This window comes from Telmatherina bonti (genome assembly GCF_933228915.1).
Source record: "Telmatherina bonti genome assembly, chromosome: 22".
In the NCBI taxonomy this organism is placed as follows: Eukaryota; Metazoa; Chordata; class Actinopteri; order Atheriniformes; family Telmatherinidae; genus Telmatherina; species Telmatherina bonti.
Window position 1 is genome coordinate 16,661,683 of NC_136631.1, and position 15,848 is coordinate 16,677,530.

At 40.6% G+C, this 15,848-nt stretch overlaps 2 protein-coding genes across 2 annotated transcripts; one reads left to right on the plus strand and one right to left on the minus strand.

Moving 5' to 3' along the window:
* Positions 1–375: 375 nt before the first annotated feature.
* Positions 376–1,685, minus strand: LOC306772530 (transmembrane protein 179-like; the record flags this gene model as incomplete). The annotated part of the gene is made up of 4 exons (XM_079262043.1): positions 1,298–1,685; positions 784–921; positions 625–703; positions 376–549 (listed from the first exon to the last, which is right to left on the minus strand). Exons 1-4 carry the CDS (start codon positions 1,597–1,599, stop codon positions 376–378), a joined length of 693 nt encoding a protein of 230 aa, XP_079118169.1. The 5' UTR covers positions 1,600–1,685.
* A 10,948-nt stretch (positions 1,686–12,633) lies between these two features.
* On the plus strand, positions 12,634–15,039 carry LOC306772863 (photoreceptor outer segment membrane glycoprotein 2-like; the record flags this gene model as incomplete). The annotated part of the gene is made up of 3 exons (XM_079262504.1): positions 12,634–13,214; positions 14,136–14,382; positions 14,767–15,039. The coding sequence occupies 3 exons, from the start codon at positions 12,634–12,636 to the stop codon at positions 15,037–15,039; spliced, it is 1,101 nt and encodes a 366-aa protein (XP_079118630.1).
* Positions 15,040–15,848: the final 809 nt, after the last annotated feature.

Consider the following 15,848-nt stretch of genomic DNA (forward strand, 5'->3'; position numbering starts at 1 on the left):
GGTGTCTCTAAACACTACAAATGTATGATTTAAGAAAAGCAGGTGTATATTTGGATTAAATGGTTTTAATACTATCAAAGTTTTGTTGAGGATGTGGGGAGGGAGGGGCTGTGTGTCTTTGGCGAAATGCACACAGTGAATGAATTCATTTAGGTAAGCACGTCTCTTCAAAGATAAACAATCATAAGTAGATTTTTGAGCAAATATCTTTTACATCTGGAGTTGAAATCCTCCATTTAATTCAATCCCTGTTCATTGGAAGTCAGTGCCAATTGGTTATGATTGTCTACACAGGCAAACATCGGTGTTTCTCATGGCAGGCAAGAGGACTGTAAGTTTGAGAGTGAGAGTGTATTTGTGCAGCCTATGCCGTTTCTAGATCAGGCCAGTCTTGAGGTCAGAGTTGCAGCGTGAGGAGCGGCCAAGCAGCAGTTCCTTCTCGTGGATCAGGGTGTCCAGCAGGTCCTCTTGTCTGTAGTTGTGGTAGACCTTCAGGAAGGCAATCACTGCTATTCCAAGCCAGGTGAGCCACGCAGCCCACAGGCCAAACTGAAAGAGGAACATTATCATATTATCACTGATATTTAAAATTTAATCAGACTCTTTGGGTGGTATAATAATTACCTGAGCTATTGCAAACTGGTCATAAAAAGCAGAGTTGTCCAACCCAAGTTCTAAATCTGTATCTTGCAGGTCCTCACAGCTAAACAGAAAAAAATTACTGAGTAGGGTTTATATCATGGTAATATCTGGAAAAGTAGAGTTATGGTATTCCTGTCTCACCTGCTAGGCATCATTCCACCTTCAGTAATGGCATCACACCACAGATTAAAGCCAACACTGACAATGGTGCTGGACAAGAAGACTGTGAACACCACCAGGGAGCTGATCAGCAGGTTGAGGAAGGCATTAAAAATGGAGCTGCAGATAAATAACGTCAATCATGTCAGTCAACCATGGAAATGACGACAACGTTTACATAAGTGTTACACATGCACTATCTGAACCGCATCTCTGCATCTTAAAGATGGAGAATGACGTGACTACACGTTTTTACTGGCATCTTCTGCCACTACTGGTATTATTTAAGCCATCTCATCATGGCCCAGAATTGAGGTTCTGATTCTGATTTAAACAAAAAAAAAAAAAAAAAAGTAGGCACATATTCTGGCGTGGGAGGGACAGAAAAAACATTTGCATGAAACCATTAAACCTAAGTGAAACATCCTGCTGCATTAAAGCTTCCTATGGATCTCATGCATTTGAGTTGAGGGGGCACATGGGAACGGTCACTCACTCGTCGTGTCCTTTACACAGAAAGAAGAGCAGTCTCCATGCCTGCACTGCGGACAGGATGAGGGACGCTATGCCGACAAAAGTGATGAAGCTGCAGGAAGACTCGGGTCCCCACTCCTCTACGATGAAACGCTGCTTCGACACAGTGATGTTCTCATTTTGCCACATACCCCGCGTGAAGAGGAGACATTTCCCTCCGAAATCCTCCGTGTTTTCAGACAGAGGCACTACGGCGATGAAACCGAACACAAAGGCTAAAAAATAAAGGATGCACTGGGCGAAAATCAGATTGTCGATGGCCATTTTTTTCTGTCTCTCAGCTCGGCTGTCTGCGTTCCGGGGGAGTTGCGCCTGCGCAGTGGAGGCAGAGATGTGCAGAGGCGCAACATCCGAGGATGCAAATTAATGAGCAGCCAGAGGCCTTCAGGGCTCTCCATCTTATCCACATCCGAGCTATACAGACATGCCTCTAATGTGGTACTCACATTCACAGCAGCTTGAATATATTAAACAGCTGATTATGTCATTTTCTTTGCTTTGATACCTACAGGTTTCTGCGTCTTTTCTCCCCACACAGGTTCGTATCATCAACACATCATAAATGCTACACCTTCTATTTCTTTTCTTTTTTTATTCCCCCAATCCAACATAGAAAATAATCTCACTTTAAAACAAACCTTTTCATCTAAAACGGAATTTAAACAATCTACAAATTTTGGGGGAGATGTTTTGCTTGAAAAATAATTTTGCACGGACTGCTTAATAATATCAGATCATCAAACGAATATTTATAAGAATAACTAATTAATATCCTTTTCCAAAGGAACCGGAGTCTGCAGATAGCAACAGGATCCTCGTGTGTGATCTTTCTTTTTAAAGCGCACACACATCATGCAATGCACACTCAGAAATTAGAGTAATGGTTTGATGATAAATGGTGACAGTCCTTAAAGAAGAACAGGTAGCTGTCTGTCACAACCATCAGACATGCCTCAGTGAGCCCATCTGGTGAACTGGCCAAGGTGTCTTTCCCTTTTCTGGTCCCCTTCTGTGCTGCTCACAGCGCCCTCCAGTGGTCAACCATCCACTGCCATGCTGGTCTGAATGTATCATGTTACAATCAGCCTTAATATAAGCCTCTTGATGAAAAATTTTATGTAGCAATGATATAATATTAAATATAATCTTACAGATTGAAAGTGTGCATTTTAATTAAGCTAAATAGTATCATCATCTTCATCACTGTCCGTCCTACGGAGCTGATTTATCACCAAAGTAATTAATAATCCTGATGCTTTCTGGGAAATACTTCATGCAAAATAAAGACAAGTATTTATATGAGAGCTTTCCGTACATTAGGAGGCTATTTGTATCCATCACACACACAGCAGTATTTTGCATCACCTCCCTGGCACATGATTTATGTGTCATTTTGCTGCAGCACAGCCCTCTGATTTCCTTGATGGTATCATCTCTCAGATTATCTTGAGTTATTATATTTATGTGATTTTGTGTGTATGTGAGTACATGTTTTTGTGTGTGTGGCGTTTTATTTTAGCAGCATTTGGTATTATGCAGCCAAACACTTGAATATCAATGTGGCAGATATTAATTCTTATAATAATTCTTATAATTTGGGCCTTTCTGTTGTAATAAATATTTCATTGTTTGTGTTTGTGACTTCTGCTTTTCTTTCTAAATGTAACCCAACTAAAAACGGCAAAAAGTCTAAAATGTCGATAACATTAATGAGGAGGGAGTTGATGCTGACTTGCTAATGTCTCTGACTAGACCTGAGACAGCAACTGGTATCAGAGGTGCTGTTGCAACTGCAAGGTCATAGACTTAACAAATTCATAAGGCATCCCCCCCTTCTTCACTCAAAAAGGAGATTACATCCACAGAACTCCAAATCCCACTTTTAAATAATACAGCATGTGTGGGCTCATGAACTGAGCACCCAGGGGAGACCCTAAGCATAAGTGTGTCAAGCTGAAATATGTGTTAAGTTATTCACCCCCCGAACACTCCACAGAGGGCGAGAAGGAGGTAGAGAGAGAGGGAAGATGCTAACCCAAATGCATTCCCTGGGCTCTGGACAAATATGGGGAGGGATGGGCAGAAGAAAGCACTGGGAGGTCATCCATTTTTCATGAGATGCTATGGCAGCAAAGCAAACATCCTTTTTCAAGTGGAGGAAAGCCAGTGAAGAATGTAATGTGCAGAATGATTTTCAAGGGCGGCGTTTGTGCATTCTACATGTAGTGAATTCATGTTTAAATTGGAGCAACATGCATCTTTTTTACATGACCAAAAGGAGTGTTTCCATCACATATTATGTTCAGAGGATTAAGGGTGTGTCAGGGCAATCTCGCTGTGCTGCTGTTAGGAATATCTGATCTGTTGACTGACAGGAAACAAAAGATGGATCTTGTGATGGGGAACATATATTTATCCTTGTTATTATTATTATAGGTTTAGATACAAAGAGCATTTCTGATACAAAAGAAAGATGCATCGCTTTAAATCCTGTCTTTCATTTTGTTTATGTATCTTCATGTTCTCTTCACCCGTTTGCCTTTCATGGTTCGCGTTTTCCCGCTTCTTATAGCTCCTTGTTGTGGAGCCTTCCCACTCCAACCCTCAGGCTCCTCTTTCTCTGCCTGCAACACAAAACAACAGCAAAAAGACAGACACAATTACAGCCTCATATCCTGAGCAGTGATGTGAAGGGCCTGATGAAATATCCTGTACCCATTAATCTTTCCCCAGGGGGCGCAGGAGACTGGAAGCACTGGGCCAGCCACTGATTAAATGCTCCTAATAGAGGCCATTCATCTCCCCTTGAATCTTGAACATTTCAACATCCAGCATCCATGAGCACAACTACTTCCCATGTCTCTTTGTGTGAACATCATGATTTTCATGAAGTCTGTGGGTTTTAATTTTGTGCTTCCTTTAGAGGTGAACATGATCACTTTTAGAAAGCTCCTACAAGTTGATGGATGACTGTGTTTTCACCACAGTATCTCATTCATAACAATTCACATAATCTTCATGAGCACTTGTGCAACTGGCACACGAAGGGAAATCAGACTTCCGAAGTTGCACGCTATGTCTAATATCCTGATTTTGAAATCTTTTACCTCTCTGGCAAGGACTAGATGACAGCTAGATTAGTCAATAACTGTTGTTTATCAGATTGGTTTCATATATTAAACATCAGCTCTCTGTATGCCTATAAAGTAAATCTAAAATGCTCAGTTTCTAGCCTGAATCAATAATAATCCAAACAACCCTTTTTACAAAAAATCCCTCCAGGAAAGACAAGCTCACACTAAGAATATGAGGTTAAACTGTCCAACAAACCCTCTGTCATGGCCATTCACATGAATTGCTGTAACAATACCCAGGAGTTTCATGTTCAGATCAGAGCAAAAACAATAATCTCCCCCAAAAAAATAACAAAATTTGATATGAAAACAAGCTGCTACTGTATTTTTAAATAAATAACTACATTCTCTGGTACTGCATGAACAAATCTATTCACCCTGTATTCACTTTGAAAGATTACATCATCATAGGTGGAGATCTTAAAAACAATGATGTTTATGCTGGAGGACAGAAGAAAGGGGGTGTAGGGGAGTAAAAAAGGGCACCTGCTGGGTTGTGATGAAGGAAAATCCTCAGAGACTAAAAGTGAGATCATCCCAACACTCAACATGTTAACTAGAACAATAGTGACCCCTATTGGCTTCGTTGGCATCCCCCCCCCCCCCCCCCCCCATGCTGTGAACAGGACAGTATGCATGATGAGAACAATGTACCTGTTTGTCTTCTCTTTGCTTTGCAGCAAAATCCATAAAACTGACCAGACCGTAGGTGTATGACCGACCTCGAACAAAGGGAGACATATTTTCATCTGCGCAAGAACAGAAATAACTCATTTTATTTGCCTTCACATGTAAATTCTACTTTACAGTCAAAAAGATGTTTTGTGACACCAGTCTTAATTCCATGCAACATTGCTCTGCTGTTATGTTTTTAACCTTTGTCTTACAGACAAAGATGTGGCATCAATGAGGGGCAACAGGCCACAGATCCCTGAGGCCCAGTGGTGATCAGCACAACCTGGCAGCTGAAGGGATGTGCTCCTGCAGCAGGGGAAGAGACACTTCCCCCACCTCACACACACACACACACACACATAATAACAGGTACAAGAAGAAGGGGTTGTTTTATGGATGACTGACTGCTGCAGGAAGGTTCAGAACCAATCTCTTAACACTTCACTTCCTTTCCAGTCTCCCTCAGTCGCCAAGCCCCCCTGCCTTTGGTACAAATACTTGCATCCTGCACCCTGCAGCGAACAACCGCCTCTCTGGCATATAATTATGTCTGTCCAGAATGCTCACACAACATACATCAATACAGGCAAAGACATTGATTTTAGATGGTGAGGTGTGGGGTTGGTTTTTGTCTGATTAGCATATTGCTAATGATGGTTTTTAATGATTTGCCAGCTCTATATGTCAGTTAAGCACTGGAAACATTGGTTGTACTTTAATAAAACAGCATTCCTCACCTGGCGAGATCATTCCACTTGGCTCTGCAGCTGATAAGACACTGGAAGCTCTGCTGTCAGTCTTGTGTTTCCACCAGCTGTCTGCTTTGCAGTAATCGGGCCTGGATGAGGTGCTCGGGTAGCTGAGTTCATCTGTTTGTAATTCAGATTTTGGGGAGATCTCACAGGTCATGTAGGCAGAAGCAGAGGTGGCTTTGACACTGTGGGCTGGACCAAGGCTTAAAGAGCTACCAGGGATATTAGGTTGTGTAGGGATGACAGAGTTGTCGTGCTCAACCATCCTTGGTGAGCTACTGGGTGAAATTTCTTCAAAGCTGTGGCCAATAATAGTAAGAACATCCTCTGTAGTTTTAAAAGACATAGAGGATAAATCTTGTCTAAGAGAATCCTTTGGTTCTTGTTCATGATGATCACATCCTTCCTGAGGAGGTAACAGGAAGAGTCCTATCGTCAAACTAGAACTAGGTCACAATAATCAACCTACTCTATTGTGTGTATTGTTTAATTAAATGGTTATTTCCTACCTGATTAACTTCCATAGCCGGGGAATTATCAGATGTCATTACAACACTGAGAATCTCTGAAGGCATCCATTTATCTGACTGCTCCATTTTACTGAACAATTCAGAAGAGAAAGTTCCTGAAAGTGCATCAGCACTGAAAATTTCCTCTTCTGGGTCAACTTTTGCTTCCGATTCCTCTCCTTAGAAAAATGTTATCCATAAAATGTATTTTAAAAAAGCGTTATTCCTTCTTTTGGAAATGTATTAAAGTGTTATGTCCCCAACAGAGCTTACCTTCTGCAGAAAGCATAACATCCAGGTGGCTCTCTTTGTCTGAGGTGCCGAGGAAAACAGGGTCTGTGGTGCCATCTGGTGTCCGCATCAGCTCAGGGCAATCTGGCAGAGAATCTGCTATTGAGGTGGTTTCACTCTCTTCTGCTTCTTCTCCTTCCCCACTTTGGTTTTCTCCATCGGTGATAAGAGAGGAAATTCGCTGCAAGGTCACGGTGCTCTTGTACACATAAGGCTGCTTGAGTAGAGGAAATGATGATGCTGAGGTGAAGGATGAGACAGAGCTCAGATTCTCAGAAGAGGAAACGTGCTCCTGTGTCTCAGTCAGCTCCTGCAATGAGAACATGAAAGCCAAGGGCTGTTAATAAAAGCACACACACACACATCTACAGCATGCTGTTATCCTTATTAATAGGTATAATAAAACTATATACATAATTAATAACATCCTGTTCCTCCTCTTGGTCATCTGTCTGTGCTGCTTCTTCTTTTTCATCCACCATACCCACTGGGGACAGGCTGGGTGTGAGACAACTCAGAGCCTCAACTGGCAGGAATATTTCTCTGTTGTCTGGTTTTTTCTCAGCAGGCTTTGGCCACACAACCACGCTGAAATGTTGGACAAGGTTTTTTAATCTGCAGCTATGACATGAACTTCAAACAATTCCATCACATTTAATAATGCCAGCTTTAATACCTTATCCTGGTATGTGGTTGTCTCACTTCCATAACACTCCTTTTGACCAGTTTCACCACTTCCTGTGAGGACACTACGCTCTCTCTGTTATGCTGATAGAGCTTTGCAGACAGTGGGCACGGTGGCATTTCTACAAAACAGTCTGTTAAAACAAAACCTTCAAGTTGCACAAAAATACTTTATTCTTATCTCATACTATTTAAAAGTGTCAGAATTACCTTTTTTCTTCTTCTCCAATACTTTGAAGCTGCCAGCTTTTTCCTAAAAAACAAAAAAGGGTTATTTTCCACAAAAATGTCTCTTTAAATACAAAGTATCTCTAATTGTTTTATGTGTAACAACAGATTTACTCACACTGTATCTCTCAGGAATGTATCTCAAAGCATCTTCACACAGATTAAACCCCTTACAAGCCTGGAGGAAGTATATGGCCATATCCTCACTTTCTGTGTGGCTTTTCTTCAGCAGAGACCAGGCATCAGAAACACAGCTGGAGGTTTGGACCAATTCAAAAAGCCAATAAGTACGCAAAAAGTAACATTCTTGTCTTATGAAAAATAACTATGACAGGCCAAAATGCACCTGGTTTGAAGAAACACATCTGCATATAATTTGGCATCCTCAACAGTCTCTACGGCTGGGCTTGTCCACTGGAGGTACCTTAGAGCCATGTGAGGTTGCTTCCTTGCCAGAAGAGAGTGGATGATGCAACGATGCTGCCAGGAGAGACAGGGAACTGTGGCTTTCGGGCTCAGTAAAAGTTCCATGGAGGCCTAGGTGAGTTAACATAACATAAAGAGTCCTTCTAGGCATTTAGGTTCTTTTTAATTATGGGTATATGAAGGGAAAAGTAACAGAGAAACAGTGAAGCGTTACGGTACTGCATTAGTGACCCATTAATGTCACCTTCTATGGCTGTAAGAACAAGGACACTTATGTGATCAATCCGATGCTTAACTGACCCTTGCAGCTCTCAAACACATTCGCCTTGCTTGTGCTTATTGTAACAGCATGATCCAAATACAAATCATTTATTAACAGGGAGTTAAAATTCTCCTTCCTGCATACCTTAACGTGTCCATGATCAAACAACCAGAAAGCTCGGATTTGTTGAGAGAAGCTGGAAGGAATTGTGAAGGCATGGCAGAAAGACTGGAGAAGGTTGTCTTTGCACTGCAGGAAATTTGCCACATCCAGGATAAAGTATATGAGCTGCAACAGGGATGTTAAGAACTGTACAATCCACAATATGTCAACAAATAAATATGAAGCAATATGTTTAATGAAAAGCTTTGCTGATGCTGTGTCTGAGTGGATACAATAGCTTGGACAGATGTATGGTCAGTGTGAGGCATGAGGACAAGCTTTAACAGCGCCTGCAAATTAGGAGGAGGGTAGAACTGGTCTGTGCAGGCGTCAGAAGTCCAAATGCTGCCATGTTCTCTGCTCAGCTGTCCCACTATGCCTTCAATCAAAAATTTCATTTCACCATTCTCCCACCTATGAAAGACAAAAGAGAAAAGCATTTGGGATTGAATGAACGTTCAGAGGTAGAAAAAAATGCCAGTGTCTGTAAATCCTTCAGCATTAAATGAGTTACTTGGGTGTTTCAAGACAGGCTTTCCGATGAGTGAGATCCATTTCCTTCCACATCTGAGAGATACGCTTCACTTCTTGAGGCTCTAACAGCAACAGCGTAAGCAGATAAGCATTTAGAGATGTGATTGCAGCGCTTCGTGTCAGTGTTTTTGTTCAGGTGGATGTCATTACCAGGGAACTTGGGGAGGAGTCCCATGATGCCCCACCACTGAACCAGCTGTCCCAGCCAAATATACTGATTCAGAATCTTGTGTTCTCGGTTCCAGCAGCCTTGTCGGACGTTTGAAGAGCTCATTGTGTTTCTGCAAATTACACATGGAATGCCCACACCTTCCCAAAGAAGACAATATAATTAAATGTGATCACAGAGTTTTAAACAGTAAGTGAAATCTTAAAGATTAGAATATGCATGTACAACTACGAAGGCCCAGTTCTATGCTATATGTGTACCGTGCCATAAATGGGCTGTGTATAGCCTTTTTCTTGCCCACTGGGTCAAGGTGAGTAGGTTTCTTAATCTTTGGAGCAACATGTGTACTCTAGTGAAGGAGCTCCGGTCCAGAAACATCCATAGACCCTGGCAGCGGCTGAAGCCTGTGGGGATAAATAAGACACAATAACAATAGTGTAATATAATGCACGGAAACAGATGTTCAGTGCATTGATTAAAGAGGAATTTCACATGTTTTTAGATTATAAACCCAGAGAAAATTACTGATGTTCTTGTCAATGCTAAGTCTGAGTGGGAGAAAAGTATTGTCAGTTTAAAAGTCACATTACAGATGCATTACTCATGAAACAAGTACCGACCACTTCTTTTTTTTTTTTTAAATCACATTTCAGTTTGTTTCTCATGAGGAACAATACTAAGATGAAATGGTTTGTACTTACACAAGGTTAACAACTCCTTTTTAGCACATTCTGATGTCCTCTGTACCCAGAAGCTAAAGATTTGTAGAGTTTCTGCCGAATCAGCATCACCTTAATGGAGTTAAATCAAACAACAAAAACTTAATGGACTTGTATTTTTGAAGGACAATAGTTTTAAAGTATATAATTTCTTCTTCTGCACCTTCAGTGGTTAACTTCTCTAGCCACCGGATGATAAGTCTGATGTTGTTGTTGACCAAAGCTTCAGACCACTGACCGTCCAGCATGCTGAATGCACCTAGAAAATCAGAGCGTGGTGTGAATGGCAGGTAAATGACATGTGGATTAATGGGACTATCGTTTGAAAAGAAGAAAAAAAAGTTCATGAGGATGTTTTTTTTTTCCCTTTTAGAACAAGAAGACAAAAAGTCAGCTTTATGAAAACACCTTTTCTTGGAGTCTATACCTCGAGTGTTATTATAGCAGCACGTATGTTGAACGATTCTCAGACATAATTAGATCAGTAGATTGTGCAATTCAATGGTTGAAATAATTATTATGAGACATCTAAAAAGATTTGCTTGCTTTTAAATACTTACTCAGTTCAGTATTTGTGGTTTAGTTGTCTGTAGTTTCTCGGTTATACCTCTGATCAGTGGGGAGTTCTCATGTGGATTTGCTCGCTGGCCCAGTGGCTGCAGTAGGTTTCTCTCCTTACACAAGCTACTTTCCTACATGCTAATCCCCTAATCTCACTCTTTGTTAACATTTCATTGGCTGATTTGCTGTGTAGCTGTATTCATGTGTAAGTATGCTGAAAGCTGTCAATGGAGACTGCACCTTCCACATGAGAAGGAATAAAATCACGGTTATCTACAAGAATTCAACAACAGAACTTGTCAGTGTTATTATACTTTTTTCTTTTTTGTGGAAAAGGCCGAGCACATGCTACTGAAAACCCCAGTAGCATCACATACCTGCTTGCACTGGATTATCTTAACACTTAGTTCATCAACAGCTGAATTTAATGATTTAATAGCTCAGCCAATATGGAGGCACAGGTTATGTTTTTGCCAGCGTTTATCATGTCTGTGTGTTTGTCTGTTAGCAACCTTACACAAAAACCACTGGATGGATTTTGTTTTGTTTGTTTGTTTGTTCTTGTTTTTTGTGAGGTATTTTGGATTTGTTTTTTGTTTTGTTTTTTTTAGAATGGGCTGGATCCAGGAATTTTGGAATCAAAATCATTATGAGATAGGGCCATTTTCACTATATATGTCACTATATGCATATAAGTCCACAACAAATTGTCAAAAAATCCAAGTGAAGTTTCCAACAGATTGTACAAGATATCAAAAACAGATCCAGATCCCAGCTAAATTCACTGCAAGAGAACAAAAGAAGATATTAACATGCAAGAAAAACACTACAGTTATAGCAAAGACACGGTTTTCATAATGAAGTGAATGTAGGACTACAATGTGGAAATTACTATGAGTGGAAATGAGCTGCTTGGATGAGGTCTGCGCTCTCCGAGTGCTTCTCTAGATATATTCTGATTTTAAACGCAGTTTTGAAACTAAAAACAGAAATACAGAGATCATTAACTTAGAAAAACCGGAATTAGTTACTGTTACAGATTTCAGCTATTCAGGCCTTCTGATCCCCTTTATTATTTTATACATGTTTTTAACGTGTGACAAAGTCAAAAGAACAATACTGTAGTTCCTGAATATATACAAGAGAAATCATCTGTTTTGTTTGATTTTATTTCTGTACGTTTTTCTTGTGTGACAGACAAAATAAGAGCATATAGTATTTAAAACAGCCCTTTAATTTAAACAGAATCTAATTTAGTTTTATTTCATTATTTTTATTTTATTATATCATAAGTAGACATTTCAGTGAGCATCAACTATAAGAGAACACATAAAAATAATAGATCAATAAAACAATTTCTGACACACACGCTCACTCCAAAGCAACACATTCCTTTCACAGTGCTGGGACAGTCAGATTTGCGTCGGCGGCAGAAGGTGGGTCTAAATCTCTTGTGGGGCCCTGGGCTGATTAATGATTAAAGGGGATTAGGAGGAGGGTCAGGACTTGCCTGCTTTTCTCCCTCGGATGCTACTGTGGCTGCCTTCGTGCTCTCAGTGCCACCACGACCACCATCCTCTCTCAGGATTTGACGATGTCAGCAAGAAAACAGAGTGAAAGTAAGATGAGAGTGATGTCAGATTTTTAAAAAGAGCAATGAGCACTACTAAGGTGAGTCAATGAGACTTCTTCCATTTAAAATCTCATTTAACCAACTATTTTATGACAGAAATTATTTTAACTTTGGGATTGTTGGATTACAAAGAGTTGGTGTATTTCTTAACAGGTTAAGGCGTTCCTAATCTTCATTTTATTTGTCTTGCATTGTAAGTAGTCCATCACTCATCCTGTTTCATACAACTTGTTAAATGTCAGTGCATTTAGTCTCAGTAGAGTTTTACGCTTGTTATTATTTTGTTTAAGTAACCATTTCCTTTTTTCTGCTTCTCATCAGTGCGTTCTCACAATGTGCCTACAGTGCAGCCATAATGCAGCGCACACACAATATCAGTCATGACTACCTGGCTAAGCTGCTTATGAAAGGACCTTCAGAGAATTGTGCTACCAAACCCCCTCCTCCTGGTCCCCCACACCTCATGGAGGATAACCTGTTCCTTTCTACCTCTTTACCTATTTCTCACCTTTAATCACACCCTGGTCTTCAAGGAATAGTGAAAGAAGAAATATAGACAATGGCTGTTTTAAGAGTTAAGTTCACAAAAACCAAAAGGGACAAGCTGGCCCAGGTGCTGTGGATCCTAAACTGGATCTCAGTGGTTACTGGGGCCATCCTCTTCAGCCTGGGACTCTTCCTCAAGGTGGAGATCAACAAGCGGGGGGAACTGATGGCTGAGAGGGACATCCAGTATGTCCCCAACATGCTAATAGCTGTGGGCCTCATTGCTTGTGCCATCAACTTCTTGGGTGGAAAGATCTGTTACGACTGTGTGGACACAACCAAGTTCTTGCGCTGGAAGCTGATCATGCTGCCCTACATTGTGTGCACCTTTTTCTTCACCTTCTGTGTGCTTGTTGGGGCGCTGATGTGTTACAGCATGCATTGGGAGCTAGAAGAGTCTCTGAACTTGGGGCTGACTCAGGCTATGAAGTTCTACAAAGACACAGACACACCAGGACGCTGCTTCCTGAAGAGCACTGTGGACATGCTGCAGATTCAGTTCCAGTGCTGTGGAAACAACGGCTATAAGGACTGGTTTCAAATCCAGTGGATCAGCAACCGCTACCTGGATATGTCCCAAAAAGACGTGGTGGAGTAAGTACAAACTGTAGGAGGAGGAGGCCTATCATCTTGTATACAAGATGAGTTTTTGTTACAGAAATTATGAGAATAATGGGCAATTATTCTCAGGTGGGGGGGAGGGGGGGCGTATTTAATATTGAATAATTGTGTACTGAATAATCTATTAACAGAGGAATGTAAGCTCCTGTTGAGAGACTTAATCTGAATCTGTAGCTTCCCTCCTTTATGTTGGTTTCTTGTGAGTTTTACAGAACTTATAAGCTGCCTGACCTGCCCCTTTATACAATTTTGCTCCCCTCTCACTGCTTTCTTTCTGGTTTCCTGTTGCTGTTAAAGTCTACTGATACCAAATCAGCACTTGACAGAAAATATTGTCAAGAACTTTAAAAAAAAAAAAAAAAAAAAAAAATTGAAAATGGACCAAAAACACCATTCACACAAATAAATTTATAACTTTGGAACGTGTAGATATGCTGGGAAACACTATGTGTTTGGGCTGAAAGCTGGTAAATATTCATGTTCTGAATATTTATTGTGGTGACCTGAATTTTGACAACATGGATACACAATCTGATTTCAGGACAAAAACAGTTCTTTGGCGGATTCTGATGCAGAATTCACATAGCATCCACATAATTTAAGACCTTATGGGTCTTAAATTATTACAACTTAATTTGAAATTAAATACATTTTAAAGTATTTCATGATAAGGAATTAAGTGGAAATGAAATGAGGTATTTAAAGATATCAAATTTCCTCATTATCATCATTTGCATTGTTGCAATTTTATTTAAAAAAAAAGAGAATTATGCTTTCCGTAAAACCCCAGGCCCAAGTTTGACATATAAATTCAGGTTTAAAGTAAACTCAACGTTCTAAAAACATTGTAAAAATCCATGAAGACCGACTCTACATTTTTTACTGCCTTTCTAGCCGATTAAGGAGCAATGTGGAGGGAAAGTACCTGATGGACGGAGTCCCTTTCAGCTGCTGCAACATCAACTCACCCCGGCCCTGTATCCAGCAGCAGATTACCAACAACTCGGCCCACTTCAACTACGAGCACCAGACGGAGGAGTTGAACCTGTGGATGAAAGGGTGCCGCCAGGCGCTGCTGGAGTACTACACTCACATTATGCAGTCCATTGGTCTCACAGTGCTCATCACCTGGCTGTTTGAGGTAAATTAACACAAACTGGCATCACATAAGGTCTTCACTGTGAGCCTAAACAGGAAATATGAGAGTTTAAAGTCGTATAACGTTCATTTGTAGCACTTATTCTTTAATATATTTGAATTATAATTATAATTATAACAATTCTGCCAGCAGCCATCAGCCTCTGGAACATGACCTCCTCAGATTAATTATTATATACTACAACATTGAATTTCCCTTTGGGGATTAATAAAGTATTTTTCATTTCATTAAAAGTGAGAAATCCATGCACTACATGAGGCTCTCTGCTGCAAAATTACATCATACCATATTTGACCTCTTGCCTCATGGTTTGTACTTTGCTTTTCCATGACCTTGTGAGTAAGGTGTGTCTTTGTCTTGTTGCAGCTGTCAGTGTTGACGGGGGTTCGGTACCTACAGACCTCTCTGGAAAATGTACTGAGACAGGGAGATCCCAACTCTGAGTCTGATGGTTGGTTACTGGAAAACAGCTTCATGGAAACTGCTCGAACCAACCTGAATATCATCAAGAGCCTCGGCAAGAGCAACCAAATAGACACAGCTAACAATGGAGATCCCAATATTGACGTCCCGTCCACCTCCAAGGCGCACTATGGGCCAGACAACGTTCCACCAAAGCAAATAACTGAAGCCAGCTGAACTTTTCCACACTGAAAGACCTTAGAAAACAGATTCCTGAAAGTGCTGTCACACTGTCCACTTCGGAGAATTTTTCCCGTAAACATTTTTGTATCATAAACTGCAGGTGGACATAGCCATTATTACTTAGTCAACTGGCCTGTGGACGACCGCGCAAAGCCTGGAGTTTGTCATTTGGCCATCATCATATTGGGTTTGTGGCCAAACACACTTTTTGTATGCTGTACACATATTTATTTGTGCTTTCATCAAATGGACAGTGGAGTGCTATTTACATGTTTCCTGTGAAAACACTGGCTTCAAGCTTCTCCCACTTTCAAAAAGCAAAGTTTACTGTGGTCAGCACCAATAACCTGAGCTAGTGGCTCTCTAGAACAACCACTAAACACACTTTTTTCATGTCTGGCCCACTGACATCTAGTGCAAAATATGGGCTGTAGTTTATTTACACGTAGGCTTAATTTTTCTGTCCAGCTGGTTGCAAGTTTATTTTTTTTCTTTTAGATGCATCAGACTTAACAAAACTATGGTTGCATAATAGTTATGCAGAGGTTTTCCCAAAAGGTGTGAAAAAATGAGGATCATTGGTGGGATTATTACCCAACATGTATTCTGCTTATGGATACCGCCTAGTGGACTCAAAATAACCTAAATCTATCAATCTATTAGGTTTCTCTGTACAATTTTTTAAAAAGTCTGTACTGTAATCTGTTGTTTACAAATATCTTGTTGCCTCTGTGTTCTGTAGCTTTGCAGCAAGTGGCCAAATCACCTTTCACCTGCCACTTGCAACTCTTGAATCAAAATTA